Source organism: Cladophialophora immunda (assembly GCF_000835495.1).
Source record: "Cladophialophora immunda strain CBS 83496 unplaced genomic scaffold supercont1.1, whole genome shotgun sequence".
Lineage (NCBI taxonomy): Eukaryota > Fungi > Ascomycota > Eurotiomycetes > Chaetothyriales > Herpotrichiellaceae > Cladophialophora > Cladophialophora immunda.
The window spans coordinates 6,658,910-6,682,099 of record NW_015622541.1 but is presented as its reverse complement, the minus strand read 5'-3'; the positions used below and the strand labels follow the sequence as shown (position 1 = coordinate 6,682,099).

Genomic DNA, 23,190 nt, shown 5'->3' with positions numbered 1-23,190 from the left:
TCCACTACCTTTCGGAATGATGGAGTCGGGCTGCGTCGGTCCCAACAATCCAATCCAATGACTCCACCGCCAACGATCAGTCCTTGAATCGAAGGCCAGAAGGAATTGGTGTCTGGCCACCCTCTCTCGCAAACATCCCCATTGCAGTCAAATACTCTCATGGACAACCTCACTCAGATGGCAGACGCCCTCGAAGACCGCGCTGGCGCTGGCGCGCTGGCCACGGCGGAATCACACCAAACTCTCCTGCCTTGTGACGCTTGCAGGAGGAGGAAAGTAAAATGCTCCAAAGAAGAGGTCTGCGAACGGTGCATATCGGCAGGACTGAGGTGCACAAGAGAGATTGCGCGAAAGAAGAGGGGGCCAAAGAAGGGATCAGGTTCTGTTCTCGCAAGATTGCGAGACGAAAGCCAGGCGACCTCGCCATCAGAACAAACATTCCCACCACTCGACTTGCCCCAGTTGCAACTACAAATGCCATCTTTCAACAGAGCCGTGACAAACGACAGTCCTTTGGCCTCGTCGTTAAGCTCTCCCACCAGTTCGTATTTTGGCGACACGTATGGCCCGACCTCGGGACCGTCGGCTGTCCCTAGATCTGTTCCCATCATTCAGAATGGCACAGAATTTGATCCGACTTCGCATACCGAATTTGCGCAAGCAGGCATTCAGTTCCCAGCATCATGGCAGATGCAAGCGTCGGAACTTCTGCAGTTCCAAACCCCTCTTTCGCCCCATGGATACATGTCAATAAGGGATCTGGCTCAAGAAATCTTCCAGGAGACGTACCCTCCTGTTCCGCATACAGTTCCTCCAAGGTCGAATGCGCAAACCCCGTCAAGGGCTTCGACCCCTCTCACCAAGCCCACTTCCCTCGAGGCTATATTGAATCGTGCTCCCACAAACGCTCCCTCTCCAACTTTCACCACCACGAGCTCGCCGATGCCACTACATGGACCAAAATTTTTGTATCGAAGCGACTCTGGAGATCTCCAAAGTCCACATCAGATACAAGTATTAGCAACAGAGTTCGATTTATCGGCCCGCCTTATGACTCAGTGCATTGCGCAGTATTTCAGACACCTCTACCCCATACGACCTACGATCCACGAGGGCTCATTTATTCAACGCCTCAATAGCTTCGATGAATTATCTAATGAAGAGAAAATCTTGATCTTGTCAATTTGCGCCAACACCGTTCTGCACGCGGCTCCCCAGTCAGATCTTCCGTTGGATAGGAAAATGCAACTTGGAAAGCAGTTCGTGGAGTTGTGCTTTCTTCTTAGATGCCAATATGATTGGGCAGAGTCTGCTACACTTCTGTCAATACAAGCCAGTTACCACATTTGCGTTGCGCTGTTCGAACTCAAAAAGCCTCGGGCGCATGATTTGTACCTCCGGGAGGCCATTTCTATGGCCTTCGAACAAGGCCTACACCTCGAATCCACCTATTTCGGCATGGATGAGATCCAGGCGATCTGTTCCAGACGGACCTTCGCCTTGCTCTTCATCACAGAACGTGGCCTCGCCATCCTCCGCAACAAGATCGCCCAAATTCCCCGCTTGCCAATTCTCTCCAGCGAATATTTCGATGAGCAGGACGGAATCATTCTGGCAGGATTCTCCGCCCTGGTCAATCTCTTCTCTATCCTTGACGAGAAGTTTGTCCAGCTCTGGAGCACCACTCCCCTTGAAACCGCATCGTCGGGGTACGAGCCCTACGACAACGTGGCGGCAATCCAACACTCACTGAACGAAATGTCTTTCGACCATTTCGCCATGACGGACATTCAAAAGGCCGACGTCCTCATCACGCACCAGTGGTTGCGCTTAATCTTCTGGCAAGCATCCATGCGCCAGGGCCTGATCAGCTACAGCGCCGCCGACCCCATCTTCTCCTCGACCTACCCGATCGCCATAGCGAAGGACCTGTGCGCCGCGATCGGCGACTTGACACCCAACGCGATCCTCGTCCACGGGCTCGGCATCTTTGAAAAGCTGTTCGAGATCGCATACACGCTGATGGATGCGCTGACGATCGCCAACACCAACTGGTCGGACAGCGAGGAGCTCCGGTGTCTGTTCGACCTGCTGAGCGCGAGTCCCAACAGTCAGAGCGTCTATGTGAGGATGTTGCGGACCAAGATCGAGGCTGAAAGGAGTCCCGCTGCGAGCCCACCTCACCCGGGGGCGCAACTGATCTAGGTCTATTAGAGTAGAGGGCAGTGTTAGTGAGCCAAGGTAAAACATCCCCGGGGACAGGGGTTGGACGAGGGATGGTCGACGCAGAGCGACAATACCATGCCCCCTGAAGTCAACGGAGCACATTTATACCCCTTCATTTTGCACATGCTTGTACAGTCGCAGTGCCGTTGGCATCACAACATCCAGATAGCACATGAAGGCTTTTTTGCGCCACAGTCTGCGCCATTTCACGAACGCGAGTCTTCTGGATACTCGAATTTGAATAGGTAGTTACGTAGTTACGTAGTTAGGCTGCATGCTCGGGCTGCTCTCGGCCGTCTATACCCTTCATCTGCGCACTTCTGTCTCGACTACGTCCGGCGAAATAGCGACGACTAGGGAACTGTCATATGTATGATGGACAAGGGAGGGAGCGGAGGGAAGTGTGGCCGATTCACCAACTAGCTAGAGCCGTCCTTGTGCTGGACGGAGATGACTTGTCCACTGGAGAAGACAAAGTGACAAGACCGAAGACAAGAGGAACAATTCTGGTTCGGCAGAAAGCGGCTTCCTCCATGGTAGATCGAGGAAGGGCTACTATCCATTCAATGGTCTGCTTGTTCAATATGCCGTCCCTGCAATGAACCCACCGTCAACACTCCAGCCCGCGCCGGTGACAAAGCTCGCCTTGTTGCCCGCCAAAAAGACGCAAACGTCCGCGATTTCCTCCGGCACTCCGAATCTCCTCATCGGCGTGCTCTGGACCGGGTTCTTTTCGAGCCACTCCCTGGTTGCAGGGTCCGGGTTTGTCATTGGGGAATCCACGATCCCGGGCAACACAGCGTTCACCCGGATACGTTCACACGCATAGTCGATCGCATCTGAGCGAGTGACTGCCAAAACACCGGCTTTGGCGCCGCTGTATGCAGGACAGTTGGACTGCGATGACAATGCGAGGCCGGAGGAGATATTGACAATGCTCCCACGCTGGGCGCGAGTCGGGGAAATGTGGGCTTCGGGGTATGCATCGCAATCCAGGGATTGAGTGCGCATAATCCGTAGGGCTTCGCGAGAACACAGCCACAAGCCGCGGTAATTCACCGTGTTCTGCCTGTCGAAATCCTCGAGGGGGAAGTCGGTCGAGCGGCCAAAGAGGATGATCCCTGCGCAGTGTACGGCATAGTCGAGACGACCGAATGTTTCTTTGACGTCGGCGTAGGCCTGCGTGACACTATCTGGGTTGGAAACATCACACTTGTAAATGTGGATTTTTAAAGAGGCGTTGCTGCCAACTGCCTCCTCGATGAGTTTCTGGGTGGTCGAGAGACCTTCTTCGTTCAGGTCGAGGAGCGCAAGACGAGTGCAACCTGCGTGCGCAAATGCTAGAGCTGTTGCTCGTCCGATGCCAGAGCCCGAGCCAGAAATGAGTGCGACTCCCGGGACGTCTGTTTTGCCCATCATTGCTTTTGGCGTGAAGATGAAAGCGACACCTGGTCGTTTTGGGAGTTTTTGAATGAGGTGAGAGTCGACGGATATGTTGGGAGGAGATACACAGCTGGATCACGCTTGCCACGTCAGTATCGATGCAGCTAGAGCAGTAGCTGGTGCGGAGTTCGTGCATAAAAGTATAAAGTACAATGAGGGAGCGGGATGTCACGTGTAGTGATGATGTGAGGTTCTCTGGAGTCCTGTACCCCCATGCATCATGTACGCCTGAGCAGGTTCCGATGGACTGTGCAGGGAGTGGATGGGCCGACCAAATATAGCGTGGGAAGAGAGTAGTAACGATCTTTTTTCGCAACAAAGATCTTCTCTCGTCTTCAGAAGAAATCGTCGTCGTCGTCATTCCTCCCAACAATTATCGGCCGTTGCTGCTGTCTAGCTTGGCGCTCTCCCCCGGGTCCCTGGAACGTGAGAGCCTGCTTGAACGCGTCCTCATATCCGCTTGCAGTGCCGCAACCTGTATCAGCATATACTCTCTCGGCATCTGGAAGCCACTTCTTGATCTGCTCGGCACGGTTGTAGTGGCTCGGATGGGTGGACAAGAACTGTGGAGGTTCAAATTCTGATGCTTGCTTCATGCGTTGCCAGAAATCCAAAGCTCCTCGGGGGTCGTAGCAAGCTTCAGCCATCATGAGAAGGCCAATGCGATCGGCCTCGGCTTCTTGTGTTCTTGAATTTGGCAGAGATAGTAACAATTCGGCGATAGTCCTTCCGGTGTGGCCGCTAATGTCAAAGATGAGAGACACCGCCCAAGCAGCAAGAAGGACGAAACTAGACCTCGAGGCCCTTTCGGCGGCGTGATGAGCGACGTTGTGAGCGATCTCGTGACCCAAGACGGCGGCAAGACCGGTCTCGCTCTGGCAAATAGGTAGAATCCCCGAGAAGACGAAGACTTTCCCGCCCGGCATCACAAAAGCATTCTTCTCTCGAGGGTCATTGATGACATGAACCCGCCAATCGTCGCCTGCCAGACCGCGCGTGGTTGGAAGTAGCTTTTCAACCACTTTGGCGACTTGAATTGTTAGAGGGTGATCGGCCGGAAGGATTTTGCCCTGGAATTCTTGAAGTACAGAGTTGTACATTCCCACTCCACCAAAGAATTCCTTCTCTGCCGCCGGAGACATCATGTTAAAGCGTCGTCGGTGAGTGACCGGGACCTCTTCGAGGTTGTAGACATAGAACACCCCACCGCCCACCCCAACCACAGTCAGTGGTCTCTGGTAATTGCGCCAAATGTACTGCATGCGATAGACGGGACCAAAATTGCTCCATTGCTGGCCCTGCCCTTGTCCCTGCCCAGACCCATTTCCATCGCCAAACCGCCTGTAACGCGAGTTCGGACCCCAGGAGGCTGGTCGCCGTGGCTGAAACTGTGGACCTCTTCCGAATCCGTGAACAGTATTGGAGCCGTGTTGGAAGCGTCGGCGAGCTGCTTGATTGGCAGCTCGCTGGAATGCCCGGAAGGTGAACATGGGATGGGAAAGACGTCTCACAGTATCCCTGGCGGCCTCCAGGTACCAGATTTGATAGCTGATGGCTGATTAGATGATGTCCTCCCTCGGTGACTGGCAAAGCATGACTCTTGTCGATCTCTAAAGATCAAAGACTTGGTTCGATGGCAAAAGGCTAACGAGTCCAAAGTTGAAATGACGCAGGAAAACAGTGGCACTGGGTCATGTGATCTCTATGCCTACGTCAAGTTCTTCCTGCCTGCTACACCTAGACTTGTTCCGATACATCTGAGATATCCTGACATGTAACAATGGCATTGGTCGCATACTCAGATTCGGAGGGCTCAGAGGACGAGAAGGTCCTACCGCAACCGAGAGCTGACAAGCCTTCGACGAAGATTGCGAGCAACACGAACACCAACTTCACTGTCAACAAAGCGAACCCCAGAAAGATTCAAGTCAAACTACAAGATACACCCACAAACGGCAATACAGATGGAGAGCCTGCTCCGAAGCGACCTCGAATCGGCGGCGGCGGAGGAACATTCGGCGGGTTCAACGCGATGCTGCCTGCCCCCAAACGGGATGCAGATACCAAAGCCCCTTCAAAGCCTTCCACGAGGAAAGTCTTTAGCTTGAAGACGGGCGCCGAGCCCGGTTTCAGCAGAGAGGCAGATGAAGAGTTGCGCAGTCTGTTTGCAGAACAAGAGCAGCAAAGGAATACCACGAACCCTGAGGCGGATGAGACTATACCTGCAATCCCGAAACGCGCAGAGCCTGCGATAAACGTGCCGAAGGAACAGTCAATACAAGGAAATCCCTTCATGTTCAAACCCCTCTCCGTGGCACGAAACAATAAGAAGACAAAAAGGAAAGTCGATGGTCCGAGACCGGCCATCAGAGCAGGACACCATGCGCTCAGGGATATATCTTCTGCGACATCGCTGGCAGCCGAACCTTCTTTGCCACCGAAGAAAGTCAGCCTCTTCTCCATGGGCGGAGAGACAACGACGGCGCAACAGCCTCAGGCTCAACAAGACGAGGACGAGATCGTCGAGTTCCTGGACGAACCACTTGACGAGACCGTCCAAACAACGTCAACAGAAGACCCCGTCCATGGATCAGCCGGTTCTGAAGCTCAATCCCTTGACTCCATCGCTGCCGATTTGAATCTCTCAAAAGCAGCCCGGAGGCAGCTGTTCGGGCGCCGCGGCCAGTCAGGCGGTACTGCCATCAACGTGGTCAACTTCAATACAGATCAAGAATATGCAGCGAACGAGGTGCTGCGCGCAAGCGGGGAGCAAGTCCAGCACAATCCGGTGCGCGCCATTGCTCCAGGAAAACATAGCCTGAAGCAACTCGTGAGTGCCGCTACTGGCCAAAAAGAGGCACTTGAGGAGAGCTTTGCAACCGGCAGAAGGAATAAAAAGGAAGCTGGAAGCAAGTACGGATGGTGATATTGTTTATTCTGCCTCTGGTCGACGTTTGAGTCGCTCCATTCGAGCCTATTTTCGGACGACAGGCCTTTGACGACAGCATCATGGCACCGTGGCCCATTGGTTCACATAAGGAAATGAGGTATCCAATAATGAGTGCCGGAATGATAACACTAAGAACATCCCCTCCTTAGCCTTCGCCCAGGTGCTCTGGACCTTACCGTGGCATTTCAGGCAGGTCTCCCTTGGGGCCAGTGAAAAGCCATGGCGGAAGATGAAGGTGTGGCATTCTGATGCCTCGCGGCCTGCAGTTGGCGCCGTGTCACGGCACCTGGCCACTGGCAATCGGGGTCGCGCTTCCTCCTCGCGCAGCTGCCGCAGACAGGCTTCACAGCGTCACATCTCTTGCGCTGGAGGATGCAGCGCTCACATCGGTCACCGGTCGCTCGCTGCATCGCCTGAGATCTGCCGCGCCTGCTTCTACCGCCGCCGTCTGGGTCGTTGCCGCCCACGCCGACACCATTGATATTCTTTCCTGTGTCCCTTTCATGATGCTCTTCCTCTCCTTCGCCTCCAGAAGGACTGTCTCGGCGGTAGTGACCAGAGCCTCGTCTTGATGCCGCACTTGCACGCGCTACAGATACATCCTCGGGAACGGTTGGGTGCTGCATATTGCGAACCGTGTCAGAGGCAAGTGCTAACAGGAAGCAGAGCAGTTGTGGGAGGGCGAACCACATACCTGAGACTCCCATTCGCAGCCCAGCACCAGAAGAGCTTCTCGAGCATGCTGGACCAGACTCTGATGGTCTCTGCTCTCGGGTAGTATCGCCCTTCGTAAGCTGGAATGTCGGCTTTGTGATTCGGCTTGTTGTGCCGAGTTATTCGAACCAGACTCAGTGAGCGAGCCATGACCATGAGAATCGTCATTGTCGCCTGATACACCCATCCTGTCGCACCCAACAGATGATCTGATCCCGCAGGCGCGTCTCGGTGAGGGAGAGTCCGTGAGGTCGCGATACAGTGAGTGCAGGAGATGTGTTGGCCGTCAGTTTTCAGAAATGCCTCACCCTCGTCAACAATGGACGTCGAACGCCAGTTGGTGTTAGTGTTGGTGTTGGTGTTGGTGTTGTTACTGGTAGTACGTCCATCTTCACTCAGTTGGACTCCTGTACAGCACCAACCAACCTGATTCACTTTGGCCTCGTCTTCCTTCCTTCCTCTCTTCCTTCACAGCCATCACGTGAAGGTGAATGAGTGACTGATAGACCACCTTGAGATAGTCTAGTATATCACGTCCTTCCTCCCGACATGGGTTCCCTTTCTGCCTTGGCGTCGAGAGCAAGTGCTTCAGCGCGTGGGGTCTCGCCCTGAGCTGCTTAAAGAGATACATTTCCCGCCCGCCATCTGGATTTGCGGTTGATGTAGCTTGGCTAGATAGCTGTGTACCCAGGACGTCCTACCCAGGGAGTACTGCGTCCGGAGCACCTGTTGAATCCCGTCCATAGACAATCCGAAAGACACCTTTCCGCGCCTCGACTCTACTCTGGTGAAAGCGATCACACCCAAACCGCGAGCGTAGTACCATACCCATACCATGTGGGAGTGTAAAAGAGATGCATCCGTTCGAGAGCACCGTTCATTCAGGTTTCAGTTAGACGGGGAAGTCCTCATTACAGCTATGTACCCAGTCAATCTACATGCGATATCCTCAATCTATCACCCCACACTGCCCATCTCCCTTTAGACTCATCCCCAGCTTCTGTCCTTAACACACTCTCCAACTCTAACTCAGATCTTCCCGTCCTGGCATAGAAAGAAAAGAAAACGGGTCATCCAAAACGAAGGTCAGAGATGGATGAACTTGCTTTGTGCGCGACGAGGCTGCACTGTCAAGTTTACCCCTGAACGTCCACGACACTCCCAAACCAGCCCTTCAGCGCGGTCGCCAGCACCCCAGGCAGATCCCTGACGTCTCGGACGACGAGGTAGTACGGGAAGGGGAAGCCGTCGAGGTACCTCTTTGTGCGGACTCGCATTTCCGCTGCGCCTGGTCCGGTTCCCTTTCCCGAGCCAGACGGGCCGGCGGCATGGCTTTGGGCGGCGGGGTCGGGCTCGAAGACCGCCTCCTTGAGGTCGAGGATGCTCTCGTCGCCGGCGTCGACAATGACAAAGACAATCACTACGCGCTCCTCGTCGTGCGCCTGGCGGACCAGCCGGGCGATCCCGTCGTGGTCCGAACAATGCCCGTCGCTGACGATGAGTTGGAGCTGCCACTGCTCTTCGCGGCCGCCACCTCCTTGTCGTTGAGTCCTCGCGTCCCGGAACAGGCGAATGCTCTGCCTGAGCAGGCTCTTGACGTCCGTGCCTCGCTGCTCAAAGCTGAACGCGCGGAAGACCTGTGGGCCGGACTCGGCCGGCGAGAAGGGCTGGTCGAAGGGGTGCGCGACCGTGATGGCGGGGGAGTCGCCGAAGCCGACGACGCAGATCTCCCCGACCTCGAGCATGGCCAGGGACTTTGTGAGGAGTGCCAGCGTCTCGAACGCGAGGACGTCGGCGCCGGACTCGCTCATGGATTTGCTGTCATCCACCGCAATCATGATCTGGTAGTTGCGCTTGCTGGGCACCGAGCGACGCATCCAGATCTTGTCCCTCTTGTAATTCGAAGCGATGTAAGGGATGATGCGTCTGATGTTGAGCCGCTTGCCTGTGCGGTAGTCGCCGCGAAGCTTTGTGGCGGTCGTGGGCGAGAGAATGAGACGCAGCTGTTCCGTTAGGATGAGAGAAAATTGGTGCGTAGTGGCTGAGCATTGTTGCCAGAGCTGGGCTGCGTTGGAGCTGCTCGTCGGATGCGCAGCTAGTTGTGCTTGGTCGCCGCTGAGCTCGAGCTGTTCGATATCAGGCGACAAGTCATCAGACGCAGTGTCGCCAGAATCTGTCTGTCCGTCATATTCCCTCTGTTGTGGCTGTTGGTCAGGGACGAAAGCCCCTGCATCTCTGGCTGCCGCTGGCCTCTGCTGCGCCTTGAGACGGCTGAACCTCTCCGCAATATCTTCCTGCATCTCCGGCTCCAGGACATCAGGAAGTGCTGTGTCTTCGTCAATTGGCGCATCTTCATCTTCTATGGCTTTGCTTGGGTCAAGATTTTGAGCCTGATCTGCGGCAGCGGCACCGAGAGCTTGTGCATCTCCCTCATCTTCATCCTGGACATGCTCGAAATCAACATCCGCCATGTCAATATCCCCTTGCTCATTGGTTTGATCTTTTTCTTCAGCGGCCGGCAAGATCTCGCGACGTTGATGCCATCGGTCAAGGACATCCGCCAACTGCTTCAGGGATTGATTCTGCTGATACTCCAGGCTTTCTGCCCGTCCGGCACCACGTTCATACGCTCCAGTGCCGGTCTTTCCTTGCTCCTCGTCTTCGGAAGCCTTGCCTGGCTGAGATTGTTGAGGATTCGGTTCTTTGTCAGTCTGGTTCATGCCCTCGACGGTCTGTTCGGCATCGACATTCTCCTGAACCTCGTTCGCAGCTCCAGATTCTCCACCAGCAGTTTCTTCCAACTCGTGGACCGTGTCGTCTTCTCGGGGATTATGATCGTCTTTCTGGTCGTCTTCCGCAGCTTCGGGTTGGTCTTCCATAATCTCGTCGTCCTGAGCAACACCGTTCTCAGCCTGCTCCTCTTCTAGGTCAATATCATCCTCACTGGCTCCTTCATCCAACTGTTTCTCCTGCTGTTCGGTCTCCCCAGTCTCCTCAAACTCACCCCCTTCGACTTCCTCCCTAGGATTGTCCATATCCGACAACTCATCCATGCCATCATCTGAAATATCATCGTCTTCAATCTCATCCTCGCCAGCCAACTGCAGTTCCTCGGGCAGATCTAGAGCGTTCTCTTCCTCCACATGCTGGTCCATCTGTTGGCCTTCGGGTCGCTCCCCACCTTCGTCTCGGTCTTCACCGTCTTCGTCCATCTCCTCTTCTGACCCTCCCATTTCTTCCATTTCGTCCCCTTCGTCCCCTTCGTCCCGGTTCCCATCTCCTGCAGTCTGCTCTTCAGATTTCTTTCCTTTAGCCTTGTCATTCTTCATCTCCCTTTCTTTCTCCGACTCGTTCTTAATGTCGTCCCAGAGTTTCTCATCCACAGCGTTGGGGTCAAGGTCATCAACAGTGCCTGTCTCTTCGTCGAAATCGTTTTGCTCTTCGTCCCCAGACTGGTCCTTGTCGTCGCCTTGATCCGAGAGTCTCTCTTCAGTGTCACCCATTTCGCCTTCAAGGTCCTCATGGTCCATGTCAACCGCATCTTCCGTTTTCTCCATTTCCTCGTCCCTCTCTTCCTTCTGCCCTTCACGTGCAAGCTCAGAGAGATCTTCATCATCTTGAACATCCTTGCTGATATCCTCTGCACCTTCCCCTTCACCCAGCCCAGTCCCAGACTCTAGTTTGCCGGTCTGCTCCTCTCCATCCGCAGGCTCTGAGGGACGACAGAAACCCTGTTTTGCAATGACCGTGAAAGACCTCGCTAGCTGCAAGGCCATCCGGGACGTCTCCAAGTACAGTCCCACGTACCGCTTATGGAGATGCTCACATATGTGGTAATATTGATCGAGCACCGGCATCGCCACAAGTAACAAGTCTTTGGCAGCTTCGAAGTCCTCGGGAGCTAGATATTGAAGCTTTTGTGTCACTGACATCTCCAGTCGGCTGGTAATGGTGCTCATCTTTAGCGAGCTCAACGCCTCAACGATGTGTCTGTCCGATTTCGAGAGCCACCCTTGGTCTTCCTCTGAGCTGGGTATCTCTTTTGGGAGTGAAGACAGTCGCTGCATTGCCACAAAAACTTGATCTACCGCGTCTTTGAGATTCTGGTCTAATTCTCGAAGAAGGAAGTTCGACCGAGGAAGTTGTGTTCCGTTTGTCAGTTGTGGCACTGTTTCTGTCCAGGGAATGATTCGGCGCATGAGATACTCAACACGAGGCTCCTTGACTTGCCACTCCACCAGTAACGACTTGAGTTGAGAAAGGACTTCGGAACTTTTCTCCATCAGAGCTTGTGAGGTCTTCCATGTCAATCCCAACGGTGCTTCAGGCAGGTCAAGTACACTGAGTCTCAGGTCTGTGATTTGCTTTGCGTAGGAACGCAGTGAGTCCAAGCACCCTTTAATGTCGAACCCACCATATTCCGCCTGGAACTTTAAGATACGATGGGCAATATTCAAGATCCCTGCTAGCCATGCGAGGCGCTCTTGCGCAAAATCGATACTGTGAGAAGAGACAGTGGATTGCATAATCTGGCCTGATGGAGAAGACACCACGGACCTGAGCATAGACAACTGAGAACCCAGTCCCCTTATTTCGAATGCTTGCTGCAGACTTGCTTGACGTTGACGGATTGTCAAGAACAGCAAGCCTTCCAAAAGCCCAACGCAGCGGTTGATTTCTCCATCGGTGAGGTCATCAGAATGGTCTGTGCGAGCTGCGCGGACTTCAGGCATGACATCAAGCAATTGGTGGAGTGCCCCGTTGGCAGCAGACTGGATTGGCGTATGTTGGGTCATTGGTGAATCTGCCGCCAGTGCGAGAACAGCGGCACATGACGATTGCTTCTCAAGTTCAGAGGTTGGGAGGTTTCTCCTGACTCCCATATGCGTAACTGCTTTCAGCGTATCGGCAAGCAATCTTCTCTTTCTCTCCTGAAGATGGCGGACAAATGGAGTATTGTCTTCAGTCAATGTTGACGGTGTCTGAGTCTTCAATTGCTTTGATGCTTCAAGCAGGTCTTCCCGGAAGGAGGCCAATTCCACCTGAGCTTGGAATTCAGTATCCTTCGACTGGTACACATGTCTCATGCTTCTGATTGCACCTAGAGGTTGAGTAAGACGCTCAGGGCGCATGGTCCAATCATCGATTAGCAGGCGACATCGTCCTAATGCCGCTACTATAAGTTCATCGTTGTAGCGAGGCGCAGAAAGGTCTTCCACGATGCTGGTCGGAGAATTTTGTCCCGATTCTTCAGGCGCAGTGCATACAACAGCCTGGTTCAGCAGGTCACGATACTTGCGAACGATCTTGAACAGCTTGTGGTGCGATCGGCGTGCGCTTTCACGGAGCGCCGTGACGTTCGTATCCTTCCAACTCGCGAGTTTGATCTGCTCGCTCAAAGCCTTCTCCAGTCCAACACGGCCGCTATGCAGCACGGACTCAACGCCACCCTCATACCGGCGATAATGATCAATGATGTTTTGGACGCAGGCGGCAATTGGGTTGAGGTGCACATGATCATCTGCCAGAGCCTGCATAGTCTTGTTAAGTGTATCGAGCAGTCGCAAGCGGGATGAGTATTGGCCTAATGTCGCTGACTTGAGAAATTCCTGCAGTGTTTCGACCAAATGCCGTTGATATGAGAGAACACCTTCGTCACCGGCGTCTAGTTTTCTGGAGTTGTAGATGACAGCCTCATAGGCAATGAAGTACCAGGCTTGTGCGTCCTCCTCATGTTTACGCATCTCTTCATCGAGTAGCCTTGACCAAGATAAGAGCTCCAGGCGTCTCCAGCTAATGATCAAAGACGACAGTTGCTCAACGAGGGGGCTGACTGACCACTCCCTGCTGGCAATACTTTGCCATTGCGACACAATCTCAAATAGCTTCTCTGTCTTGGTGAGAAGTTTGGCGACAGGGTCGCCGAAGCTCAAATGGAGGACCTCTCTGCAAAACGACAGGACCTCTGCGGGGATAGCATGCTCGGGCCACTTCTCTTGAATGATGTAGAACCTCGATTGAATCTCATGCACTAGATCTAGCAGCTTCTGGCTTTGTTGAACATCGGAGTCGCTGTAGATGTTGAAAGTGCGGGTACCTTTGTCGCCAGTGAACTCGTTCATTTTAGCTTCCATCTGCAGGAAGACGGCTGGGAGGAGATCGATGAACGAACTTCCAGTGCCTCCGCCAACACCGGCAGCCTTGGGTAATGACTCCAATGTGGATAGAATGAATGCCTCCATAGCCTCTTCAGGATTCCGTCGAGCGTAGATCTTTTGATGCAGCATACTGAGTCGTGCTGCAGTAGCGCGAACATCGAAATCGTGTTGATGCATATCGACCTCCTGGTCTTCATCTTCGAATCGTGGAAACAGCTCGCTCATTTCGCGACTTTCGTCTTCCTCGTCTTGAAGCGCGTCGCCACGGTAAGTGTAGTATCGAGATCTCGTTGCAGCGTCGGCTTGGTCTTGAGTTAAGCGAGTTTTCCATTCGAAGTAAAAGCTGTCAAGTACCCCAAGAAATTCCTCGACGAGGAGCCGGTCCTCCTTCCCTGTTAGAGCAGTTCTCACTCCAATGTAGTCCAGCCAGTGAAATTTGACCACTGAAGATGTGGCATGAAGGGGTTCCGAGTATCGAATAGTGGCAAGGTTATTCGTTAACAGAGGAGTGCTGACGATAAGCTCGTGAAGAGCGGAGGGTGTGGTGCTTCGACTCTTCTCCCCAATCTCAAGCTTCAAGGCAAGATACAGGCATTTCAAAAACCATAGGATCGGCTTCACAAAGTCGTCGAACGCTCGATGGGAGCTTTCTAGTCGCTCAATGATGGTCCTCAGATTTGACATTCCCTGTTGGCTAGACCATTGCTCGATCCACTCTGCACCACCAGCACGTATTCCTTGAAGCGTTTGAGTGCCCTGGTATTCGAGCACGCCATTAACAATTCTTGTGAAGATCTCTTGAAGCTTGAAGAGTTCCTCTTTATCTGGTCTGACGACTGCCGGAGGTTGAGAGACAGTCCCCAAATCGAGAAGCTCTTGCTGCAGAATACGGATAACTAGAGCTGTGTCTGTTCCCATCAGGTGCCTGTGAAATTGCTTTTGCCCCTCGATTCTGGAAAGCAGTTCATCTTGTCGGCGATCATGGAGATGATACACAATTTTCGGGTATGTTGCGGGATCCATGGGCCTATCGGGCACCATGAGGATCAGGCCGGCAAGGGACAAGCGAACGAGGCATGTTTTGAGCTGCTGAGGACCAAATTTATCCCTGTCTTGCAACCGCGACAGGACAGGGTGGATCAGTCTGATATAGACTTCACTGAGGAGTTCGTCGCTGCGCCCCTTCAGGAAGACATCATTGATTGGCATGGCAGCCAGCCGAAATAGATCTGGTGTACCTCCTTCTGGAAAGCATTCTCTTGCCTCCGGCGTCAGGAGGGTGCGGAAGGAAAACATGAATCCTTCTATGATCGAGAGCAGATCCTCAGTCAGCGGAGAGATGAAGTCGCCAAGTGAGTATGTGTGGGTTGCCAACGCTCTCGTCAGCTGTTGTAGTTCTTCTTTCGCATGGCCCAGCGTGCCGAGAGGCTGCTGCTGGATCGAAGAAAGCTGACCACTCAGTTCCAGCCCAATGGAGCCATCATCCACCAGGATATCAGCATTCAGAGATGCAAGGCGGGCCAATGAATTAGGCACAGAGTTTTCATGCCCGACAGCTAGTGATTGTCCTTCAGACTGGGGCATAAACATCGCCAGATTCCCCAGGTCTGGCTCGTTCGGTATGCGCTTCTGCAACCGAACCGCCTCGTATACGAACGTGATGACGTTCTCAAACTTTCCTTGAAGGAAAAAGCCTTTCGTCGATTGCTCCTCCAGTCTAGACACGGCTTCTTGAAGATCCAGCATCAGGGACTCAGGTTGTCCTGAATCAACAATCGACGCATACGCATTTTGCAATCTGAGCTTCAGGCCTGAGAGCGAGTTTCGAGCTTGCGGTAAGGAGCGACACGCAACGTCGAATTTACCGATGAGCTCTTCCAATGCAAGCTGGCAATTAAGTTGTGGCCATGTGCTTGCGGTCTTGGGCCGAAAAACTGGCCACATGAACTGAAGTCCGAATCCAGTCTTGAGCCCAGGTTTATATGCTCCTAAAGTCTCTAGACAGTTTGAGAATTGAGCGGCAATCTCGGGAAAGTTTTGCCCAACGAGATGGATTAAGTCGGTTCCAACTTGCAGGTATGCCTGGAACGAAGCCACGTCGATCGTTTTCGTGTTACAGAGGAGGATGAGCTCGTGAGTAAAACAGAGCATTCGTTCTACTCCATCTGCCAAGTCCAAATTCCTCATCGCTTTGATCTCCCTTTGAACAAGTTCGGCAATTAACGAGATAACAAGCTTTCCAAAAGCTGCAATGTTCGGGGCTGCACCAACTGCTTCTCGCTTTGGGATAGAAATTGATCGCTCGAGGATTGTTTGGTCTTTGATAGCGAGAGTTTGGGCTCGAGTTGACGCGTCCTTCATGATTGAGTCGATTTCTGCTAACCGCCGTGTGAGGTACCAATACCTGGTAAATAGCCTGGTGAACGAAGAACTTGAGAATGTATTCCCGGAAAATGCTCCTAGCAAGATGAGTGGCTCGTTCAAGACGGTCATTTGTGGAAATCGGTTGTCCGCAGAAACTCCCACAGAACTAAAGGTGCGGTACACGCTTTCTACCTCGAATAGATTCCTCTCGCGGATCTCCTTTTGCAGTGAGTCATTGGTGTGAGCACCGGGCAATGGGCAGTCTGCATGTGAGATCAACTTCATATCTCTAAGATCGAGATTGTCGACCGCAGCTTCGATACTGTGAGCTTGTTGGATTTGGTCAGCAGTCTCCGACAAATGTCGTAAGCGAGTAAGAGCCGAAGCGATCGGATACTGGACGGGAGACGCATTGGAGGTCTCTTGGATTTCGGGCATAAAAATCTCGAGCGATCGATTCCTCATCGCCCTCGAAAGCTCTCCGTAGCGCGGATCCATCGTCAGAAATATCCTGAAATTTGGATGTGGCTCAATAATTCTCGTGCCGGCACTGCCACTATGTTGCTCGCTGATGGCAAGTGATCCACCAGGTTCAAGCAATGAATTCAGCCTATCCAAAACAGACGGGTTGCATAAATTGGCGTTTTCGAGCAACAACCACGAACCCTTCTCGATAGCATTGACGAGAATGCCATCATTCCAGACGAACCGGAGATTTTCCTGATCTGCTGCATCTGGAATAGTTGAAATGATTTCGACTTGTGCTCGGAGCTCTGGCAAAATAGACAGTAAACCTGAGATGGCTGCCTGAAGATCAGGGATATCTATCTCATCGCCTTCGAACAATCGCCATAGCCTCAGCAGTTGAATGTGGCCTGCTTCGTCGGCTTTATTCAGTAGAGATGCTGCAAGTCGTTCTCGAAGCACTTCTCGTACTTTGGTCTGGACCTCGCTGACGTCGCGACGGACATCGTATTGGTCGAATCCGCCCACGAGGTCTATTGTATCCACATCAGAGTTCATTGAAAACTCGACGAGCTCGACCCCCGCTGCAGCCGCGAGATATCGAACAAGAGTTGTCTTCCCTGAGCCTGAAGGCCCTGCTAGGATCACAGGCCAGTTCTGTTTGACGGCCGTAATGATAGAATTTGAGGCAGGAAGTTGCCATACAGAGGGAGTTGTGTTCGGTGCTTCAGTGTTCTGCAAAACTGAGTCCCTGGGCAGAACAGCGTTGCCAATCTGAAGAAGGGATTCAGTTATGTTGTGATAAAAGCTTTCGGGCGTAATGGAAATGTAACTCGATTCGGTTTCCTTGAGGATTAGGTCTCTTTGAACAGAGGTGCGAAAACGCTCCGTCACAATAGTACGAAGATGGTAGGACGAGGGAAGTGTCGGCTGCTCCTTACACAGTCGCAGCCATCGGCTCACGTCGCGGAGATTCAATTCCCAAGGTCCCCCGTGCGCAAAGGCTGAGCTTCCAGTGACGACCTGCTCCAAATGCGTGGCCGTGTCAATCACGCTCTCGAGTTGGTCACGGTTAACGTCCGGGAATCTGGACTCGCAAATACGAACCAAGTCCACACGCTGGAAAGAATCCGCGTATACGACCGTGAACCGATTGACAAATGAAGCTGGAAGTCCTTTCCGACCACCGCCTTGATGATGAGGATTTTGAGCAGCAAACAGGGTAAAATCTGGATGGCAGAGGAATGACTTATCCAGCTCTGCGATGTACACTTCTCGGCGGTGATCCAAGCAAGCGTTCAGGCCTTCCAAAACAGATTGAGATGCCAGGTTCATTTCATCAAGCAGGACCCATCCACCGGATTGCATGGCTTTCAGCAGAGGTCCGTCTTGCCACGAAAACTTCCCCACGCCCTCGTTGTCGGATGGGGCATCTGCTCCGAACAAATCCATAAGGTCGGTCTGATCAGACAAATTGATTCGAGTAAACATCTTGCCGCAGGCTTGGGCAAGCGCTGTCACTATCGCTGTCTTTCCTACACCGGGGCTGCCTTCCAACAGGATGGGCCTTGCCATTTGCAGAGCGCGGACGATCCTCATTGTATTTTGTGCGGTGGTCGGAGCGTTGAAAACAAGATCGGTTGTTGGCTGACTCGAATTTTCGGTTCGAGGGAGAGAGAATGGGCCAACATGGATGCGTTCACCAGTAGACGAAAGCTCGGGGATTGTTTTATAACTCTCCGAAACGTCGAGGCTCGCCAGATCTTGTAATTGATTGAGACACTTTTGCCTTGACCACTTCAAGTCGCTTGTGCCGGTGGAAGTCATTCCCGCTGGATTTGCGCCGATGGAATCAATATAGACCATGAACGCCCCATGGACAAAAGCAGATTCCACGCCCAGTGACTCAGCACGATTGATGAAGTCTGCCCATGCCAACAGATCTCGCAACGCAATACTTTTGGATGCCGCATTATGGAACTCGGCACGAAACCAGGCAGCAAATTCGAGCATCTTCTTGGCTAGATCGCTCTTTCTCGTTCCCAGCCTATTCTGGACAATGGGCAAGAGATCTGCTATTTCAGACAGAGGAGGTACCCATATCTCGGTCAGCCGATTTCGCAGTGCCGCTGACAGCTCCCTCTTTCCGTAATCCCCTCCGGGATTCATGGTGGCTAGGAATTGGAATCTTGGGTGCGCGACGACGAGATTATCGACAGAACCCTTCTCCGCGAGCAGAATTGTCCGGGATGGCTCCAGGACACTATTCAGACGTTCAAGGACGGAATCTTCAGCCAGGGAAATCTCATCGAGCAAGAAATATTCGCCCCTTTTCATGGCTCGGACGAGGCTGCCATCGTTCCACGCAAACAGAGCCTCATATGCTCCGATGCTAGATCGGAGATGCTCGACGAGTCTGGGCTCGTAGTTAGATCGATCCAAAGTTTTGAACAATTCCACAATTCGGTCAACGCCTAGATCTTCGATCAAGATGCCATCAGGTCTGGAGCCAATCAGGGCTTGCCAGCTTGCTTGCACGTTGTTGACAATCTCGGATCGGTTACGAATTGGGCGCTGAGAGCCAATGAGGTCACCAGTTTCGGTATTTGTATGGGCATTGTAGATATCGAGTGGTGTGCCAGTTGCTTCGGCAATCACTTGACAGATTTGAGTCTTTCCACACCCAGTCTCGCCGACCAAGAGAACTGGCTCATTATTCTTCAGTGCTTCAGCCACAAGAACAAAAACTCGTCTCATTGCTGGGGTCCAGACAATCGAACCATAGTGCTGAACAGTGTCCGGAATCTTCGACGCACCATACAGTACACTTTCGTCAATGACGACTTTGATAGTCTCCTCAAGAATGCTCTTGACCACAGCACGCTCTGCAGGTTCTCTTACCCGTTCAGCCAGCAGCATGAAGCCGTGATGTGCCAACTGCTGCCAGTCATCCACGGGTCTTGAGGCCCATCGAAACAGATCTCGTAATGTGGCAAAGCTGTTGCGCTGTTCGAACAATCTAGAAGACTGCCTGAGAAGTGACAACTTTTTGTAAACAGCAACAATTTTGGTGCAAAAAGAAGGAGCAATCTGTGCCCGTTCTCGCAGTATTATCTCCAGTTCATCCTCAGGAATATCATCAAAGTGGATTTCGAGAAAGCGATTTCTGAAAGCTCGAGACAGCCGCTTCCGGCCTCCATACAGGCCAGCTGGATTCTGCGTGGCGAAGAGCATGAAGTTAGGATGTGGACGCACGATTTCCTGAGACTCTGGAATGAGGAGCTCTCTGTTATCGTCCAGCAAGCGATTGAGGGCCTCGAGAACATCACTCGGAGCCAGATTCAGTTCGTCGAGCACGATCCAGTGGCCCAGACGTAGAGCATCCACCAAGACACCTTCTCGGAACACGAGTTTGCCGTCCGTATCTGACATGTAGCTGCCCAGATATTCTTGGAGGTCTGTGTGCTCGTGGTTGTTAATCCTAACAAATTTGTTGCCTGATAATTTTGCAAGATACTCCACCATACTGGTCTTTCCAGCCGACGTCGGCCCTTGTAGAAGAATTGGAAAGCGTCGCATGGAGGCAGCGCGTGCCAGATTGAGCAGATTGCGTTCGACGGAGGGTGTTCTAATGTAGTGCGGTTGAAAGTCTGGAGGCATTGGACCTCTCTTGACGATGTGATGTTTGAAAGCAATGTAATCTTCTCCAGTAAGTGGCATCTTCGGTTGCTGGCTGAAGAATGCCTTTCGATTCTTGACACTTGAGAGTAAGTGCTTTTCAAGAAATGGCAAAGCTAGACTTTCCGCCGCTCTGCTCAGTACTGTGAAGAAGCTCATTGCAAATCCCTCGAACATGGCACGTCTCAGACCGTGGATCGCACTGTGTTGTGAGACATATAACAGGCACCGAACAAGCGATCGAATGCTGAAATGCGGTGTTTCACCTGCTCCATCGGTAAGCTGGTGTGCTTCATTGAGCCTCTTCAGCTCGAGGTAGGAGTTCGCGAGATCTAGGGCAGCTCGTTTGTCATTGTCAAGTAGGGTCCCAAGATAGGTTTGAATGACCTTGGTCAAGTCCTCAAGATTACTGTCACCAGAGGGAACATATATCTCGGTAAATTGTGATCGCAGGGCAGGCGGGAGATCCTTTTTTCCTGCATCTGTTGCCGGGTTCATAGCAGCGAAGACTCGGAAATTCGGATGGGCAATGATGGTCTCAATGTTGCCCGCTTCGGTGAGCAGCAATGATGGCTTTTCTTCATCTCCATTGTGTAGAAGGCTGACGATGTGATCTAGAGTGTCTGAGGGAGCTAGATTGATTTCATCGAAGAGTACCCATCCGCCCTCTCGGACTGCTTGCACCAACCTGCTTTCGACGAAGGCGAAAGTGTGCGTCTTGCCACCATGGTCAACAAACGCACGAATCTGCTTCAAACTTTCGGAAAAGTCGGCCCACCTTGTGCGCAGGACTTCATATCTTGGTGTGTCTAGCCGGCGCTTCTTGTTTGCATGGACAGATCCGTTGGTATGAGGATGTTCCGCCGTGTTGAGAGAGGTTGCTGCCATTTGAATTGCTTCATTCCACAAAATTATTAGTCTCGACCAGTTCTGTCTCGCAAATGCCTTGGCCAGAGCGATCTGGAATTTCTCGTTCCTTTTCGCAGAGAAGGTATCATCGAATAAGGTATTGAACTTTTCGACTACTGGCAGGACCAGAGATCGAACTGTCACAGGCTTCAGCCCCCCAATAAGGTCACCAGCTTCGCTTTGTTGTGAAAGGTTGATCACGGTAAGTGTCTGGCCCACAAGGTTGGCAATGTGTTGCACCAGCGTTGTTTTCCCAACCCCAGTTTCACCAACCAAAAGGCACGGTTCCGAGCAGTCTGCACACGCGGCGATACGGTCAAGCGTTCTGCCAGCCGAAGTGGTGAGTGCGAAAGGGGCTTTTTTAGCCTGTCGACGGCGAAGGGCAATTTTTGTGAGAGTGCTTCGCCCAACCTGCACCACATCTTTGTCCTCTGAAAAAGCTGGAAGAGCTTCATTCAGACAATACCGCATCTGCTGGGGCGATATGTTCATCTCAGCTGCAATACTCTCAGCCATCACGTCGTGAATTTCCTCGTTGTCAAGGTAGCCTGCATAGCAGTCGACAGCATCCTTGAATATGTCGAGTTTTGCATGTTCGGGGAGAGGGTCCGTCTCTGAACGGCCACCATGACGCCCCAGTCTGCGAACAATCCTCCTCAGCAGATTGAGCAGGTCTTTTAGAGAGGGAAGTCGTGTCTGTACTCTTTTTAGTGCATGGTGGTCTTTGTAAAGAGAAAGAAGATTTCGGTGAACCCGCAAGATTGTCGGAATGAAAACACTAGCATTAGGGTATCGAGAATAAAGTAAAGCCTCGACCTCTTCAGGTGGGTAGTTGGCCGCTTCGACAGTGCTCCAGAGTCGAGGATTGAGTAACCACGATTGGCGAGAATTTGTCGCGGAAGAGGTCTGCCTGGTTGCCTCGACTGTTGCCAATATGCGAAAACCATCCTTTGGGCGGATCTTTTCGTTACGACTAGGCAGGAATAGATCGCCGTTCTCAAGGATCGGACGCAGCACTCCCATGACCTCGCCAGGCGTCCGATCAATATCTTCTATCAGAACCCATCGTCCCTGCTGCATGGCCTTGGTCAAAACGCCGGGTTGCCAGGTGAAAGATCTGCCATCGGCCGAAGAGGTGTGGATCCCCAATAAACTCTTAGCATCGGTTTGTTCGTTGAGGTGCAATGTGATCATCGACGACGTTTGATTTAGGAGCCTGGCGGCCTCGTGAATGAGCGAGGTCTTTCCGGAACTGGCCGGTCCTGAGATGAGGATCGGTCTCGAATCTAGCAAACGCTGGCCGAGCAACCGTAAATTGCGCTTCGCAGTGGCGGTCAGAACGAAAGTGGAAGCAGAGGAGCTTGGAGTCTGGCCTTCCAAGGGCAAGTGAAGAACGCTGCCGATATCAACGATGCGTGGTGAGAAATTTTCAGCAAGCAGGTTGGGAGCTTTTGAAGGTGACGGTGGTGACGATTGCCAGGACTTCTCAATGCTTGCCAGCGCACGATCAAGGCTTTTCCAGCGCCTCTCTTCCCAAAGCTTGAGCAGTCGATAGTCGATCCTGCGGCCCTCCCACTCGCCCCATATGGCTTCGTTGCCCACATATGTCTTGACCATCGTCTCCGAAAACGCATCGGCAAAGTGCATGATTATGCACAGACACTGGACAGCCAAGTATCTGACTGACAACGAGCGATGACGCAAAAAGGACGAGAAAAAGACAGGAGTAACGATGTCGGCGAGCATGCGTCGGTCGAAGGAGAGAAGGCGGAAAACCGCGAGCAGAAGCGAATGGTCGACATCGTCTTGAGGCTCGGTGGGAGCGCTTCCTAGATCCAACAGACGATGCCGTAAGAGGTCTATCCGAAGAAGACACTTGACATGAGGGCGCAGATATGTAGCAAGTGGCAAAACCCGCGCCAGACATGAAATAGTGGTGACAATGTCCTTGAGGTCAGTGGTGCGAGTGGGACTCGACCACCTCGCAAGCAGCTCGGGCAAGAGAGGTTTGTAAAGCGGAAAGAGCGCATCTGTGTATTGAGCATCTCGAATAGCGTCGGCGAGGGACTCCAGATATTGAGATGCTGTTGATCTGATAATGAGTGATCGGACTTCTGTCGGAAGTCCTCTGAGAGAGGAGTGGTCTGCGTTGAGTTGCGCATCAGCCCATGAGCAGAATACTGCTATGTCTTCCATGGCAAAGTCGGATGCTGCAACTCCTCTTCCCTACTTTCAGCCCCGAGAATCAAGAAGGGTAAATGTACAGAAGATCGTTGTCGATAG

General features: G+C 52.6%; 6 protein-coding genes across 6 annotated transcripts; 2 read left to right on the top strand and 4 right to left on the bottom strand.

Annotated features, from left to right (window-relative positions):
- The first annotated feature begins 4 nt into the window (after positions 1–4).
- PV07_01959 (uncharacterized protein) lies at positions 5–2,427 on the top strand. Its single transcript, XM_016388542.1, has one exon. The coding sequence runs from the start codon at positions 160–162 to the stop codon at positions 2,203–2,205; it is 2,046 nt and encodes a 681-aa protein (XP_016255470.1). The 5' UTR covers positions 5–159; the 3' UTR covers positions 2,206–2,427.
- Positions 2,428–2,805: 378 nt separating this feature from the next.
- On the bottom strand, positions 2,806–3,642 carry PV07_01958 (uncharacterized protein; the record flags this gene model as incomplete). Its single annotated transcript, XM_016388541.1, has 1 exon — positions 2,806–3,642. One exon carries the CDS (start codon positions 3,640–3,642, stop codon positions 2,806–2,808), a length of 837 nt encoding a protein of 278 aa, XP_016255469.1.
- A 362-nt stretch (positions 3,643–4,004) lies between these two features.
- Positions 4,005–5,159, bottom strand: PV07_01957 (uncharacterized protein; the record flags this gene model as incomplete). Its single annotated transcript, XM_016388540.1, has 1 exon — positions 4,005–5,159. The coding sequence occupies one exon, from the start codon at positions 5,157–5,159 to the stop codon at positions 4,005–4,007; it is 1,155 nt and encodes a 384-aa protein (XP_016255468.1).
- Positions 5,160–5,436: 277 nt separating this feature from the next.
- On the top strand, positions 5,437–8,103 carry PV07_01955 (uncharacterized protein). The gene has a single exon (XM_016388538.1). It carries the CDS (start codon positions 5,450–5,452, stop codon positions 6,593–6,595), a length of 1,146 nt encoding a protein of 381 aa, XP_016255466.1. The 5' UTR covers positions 5,437–5,449; the 3' UTR covers positions 6,596–8,103.
- Positions 7,209–7,501, bottom strand: PV07_01956 (uncharacterized protein; the record flags this gene model as incomplete). The annotated part of the gene is made up of 2 exons (XM_016388539.1): positions 7,209–7,239; positions 7,314–7,501. 2 exons carry the CDS (start codon positions 7,499–7,501, stop codon positions 7,209–7,211), a joined length of 219 nt encoding a protein of 72 aa, XP_016255467.1.
- Positions 8,104–8,219: 116 nt separating the features above from the next.
- PV07_01954 (uncharacterized protein) lies at positions 8,220–23,157 on the bottom strand. Its single transcript, XM_016388537.1, has one exon. The coding sequence runs from the start codon at positions 23,101–23,103 to the stop codon at positions 8,470–8,472; it is 14,634 nt and encodes a 4,877-aa protein (XP_016255465.1). The 5' UTR covers positions 23,104–23,157; the 3' UTR covers positions 8,220–8,469.
- Between the last annotated feature and the right edge of the window lie 33 nt (positions 23,158–23,190).

Excerpts from the sequence above, each read along its gene's own strand:
- PV07_01959 (XM_016388542.1), top strand. The coding sequence starts at position 160 with ATGGACAACCTCACTCAGATGGCAGACGCCCTCGAAGACCGCGCTGGC.
- PV07_01955 (XM_016388538.1), top strand. The coding sequence starts at position 5,450 with ATGGCATTGGTCGCATACTCAGATTCGGAGGGCTCAGAGGACGAGAAG.
- PV07_01954 (XM_016388537.1), bottom strand. The coding sequence starts at position 23,103 with ATGGAAGACATAGCAGTATTCTGCTCATGGGCTGATGCGCAACTCAAC.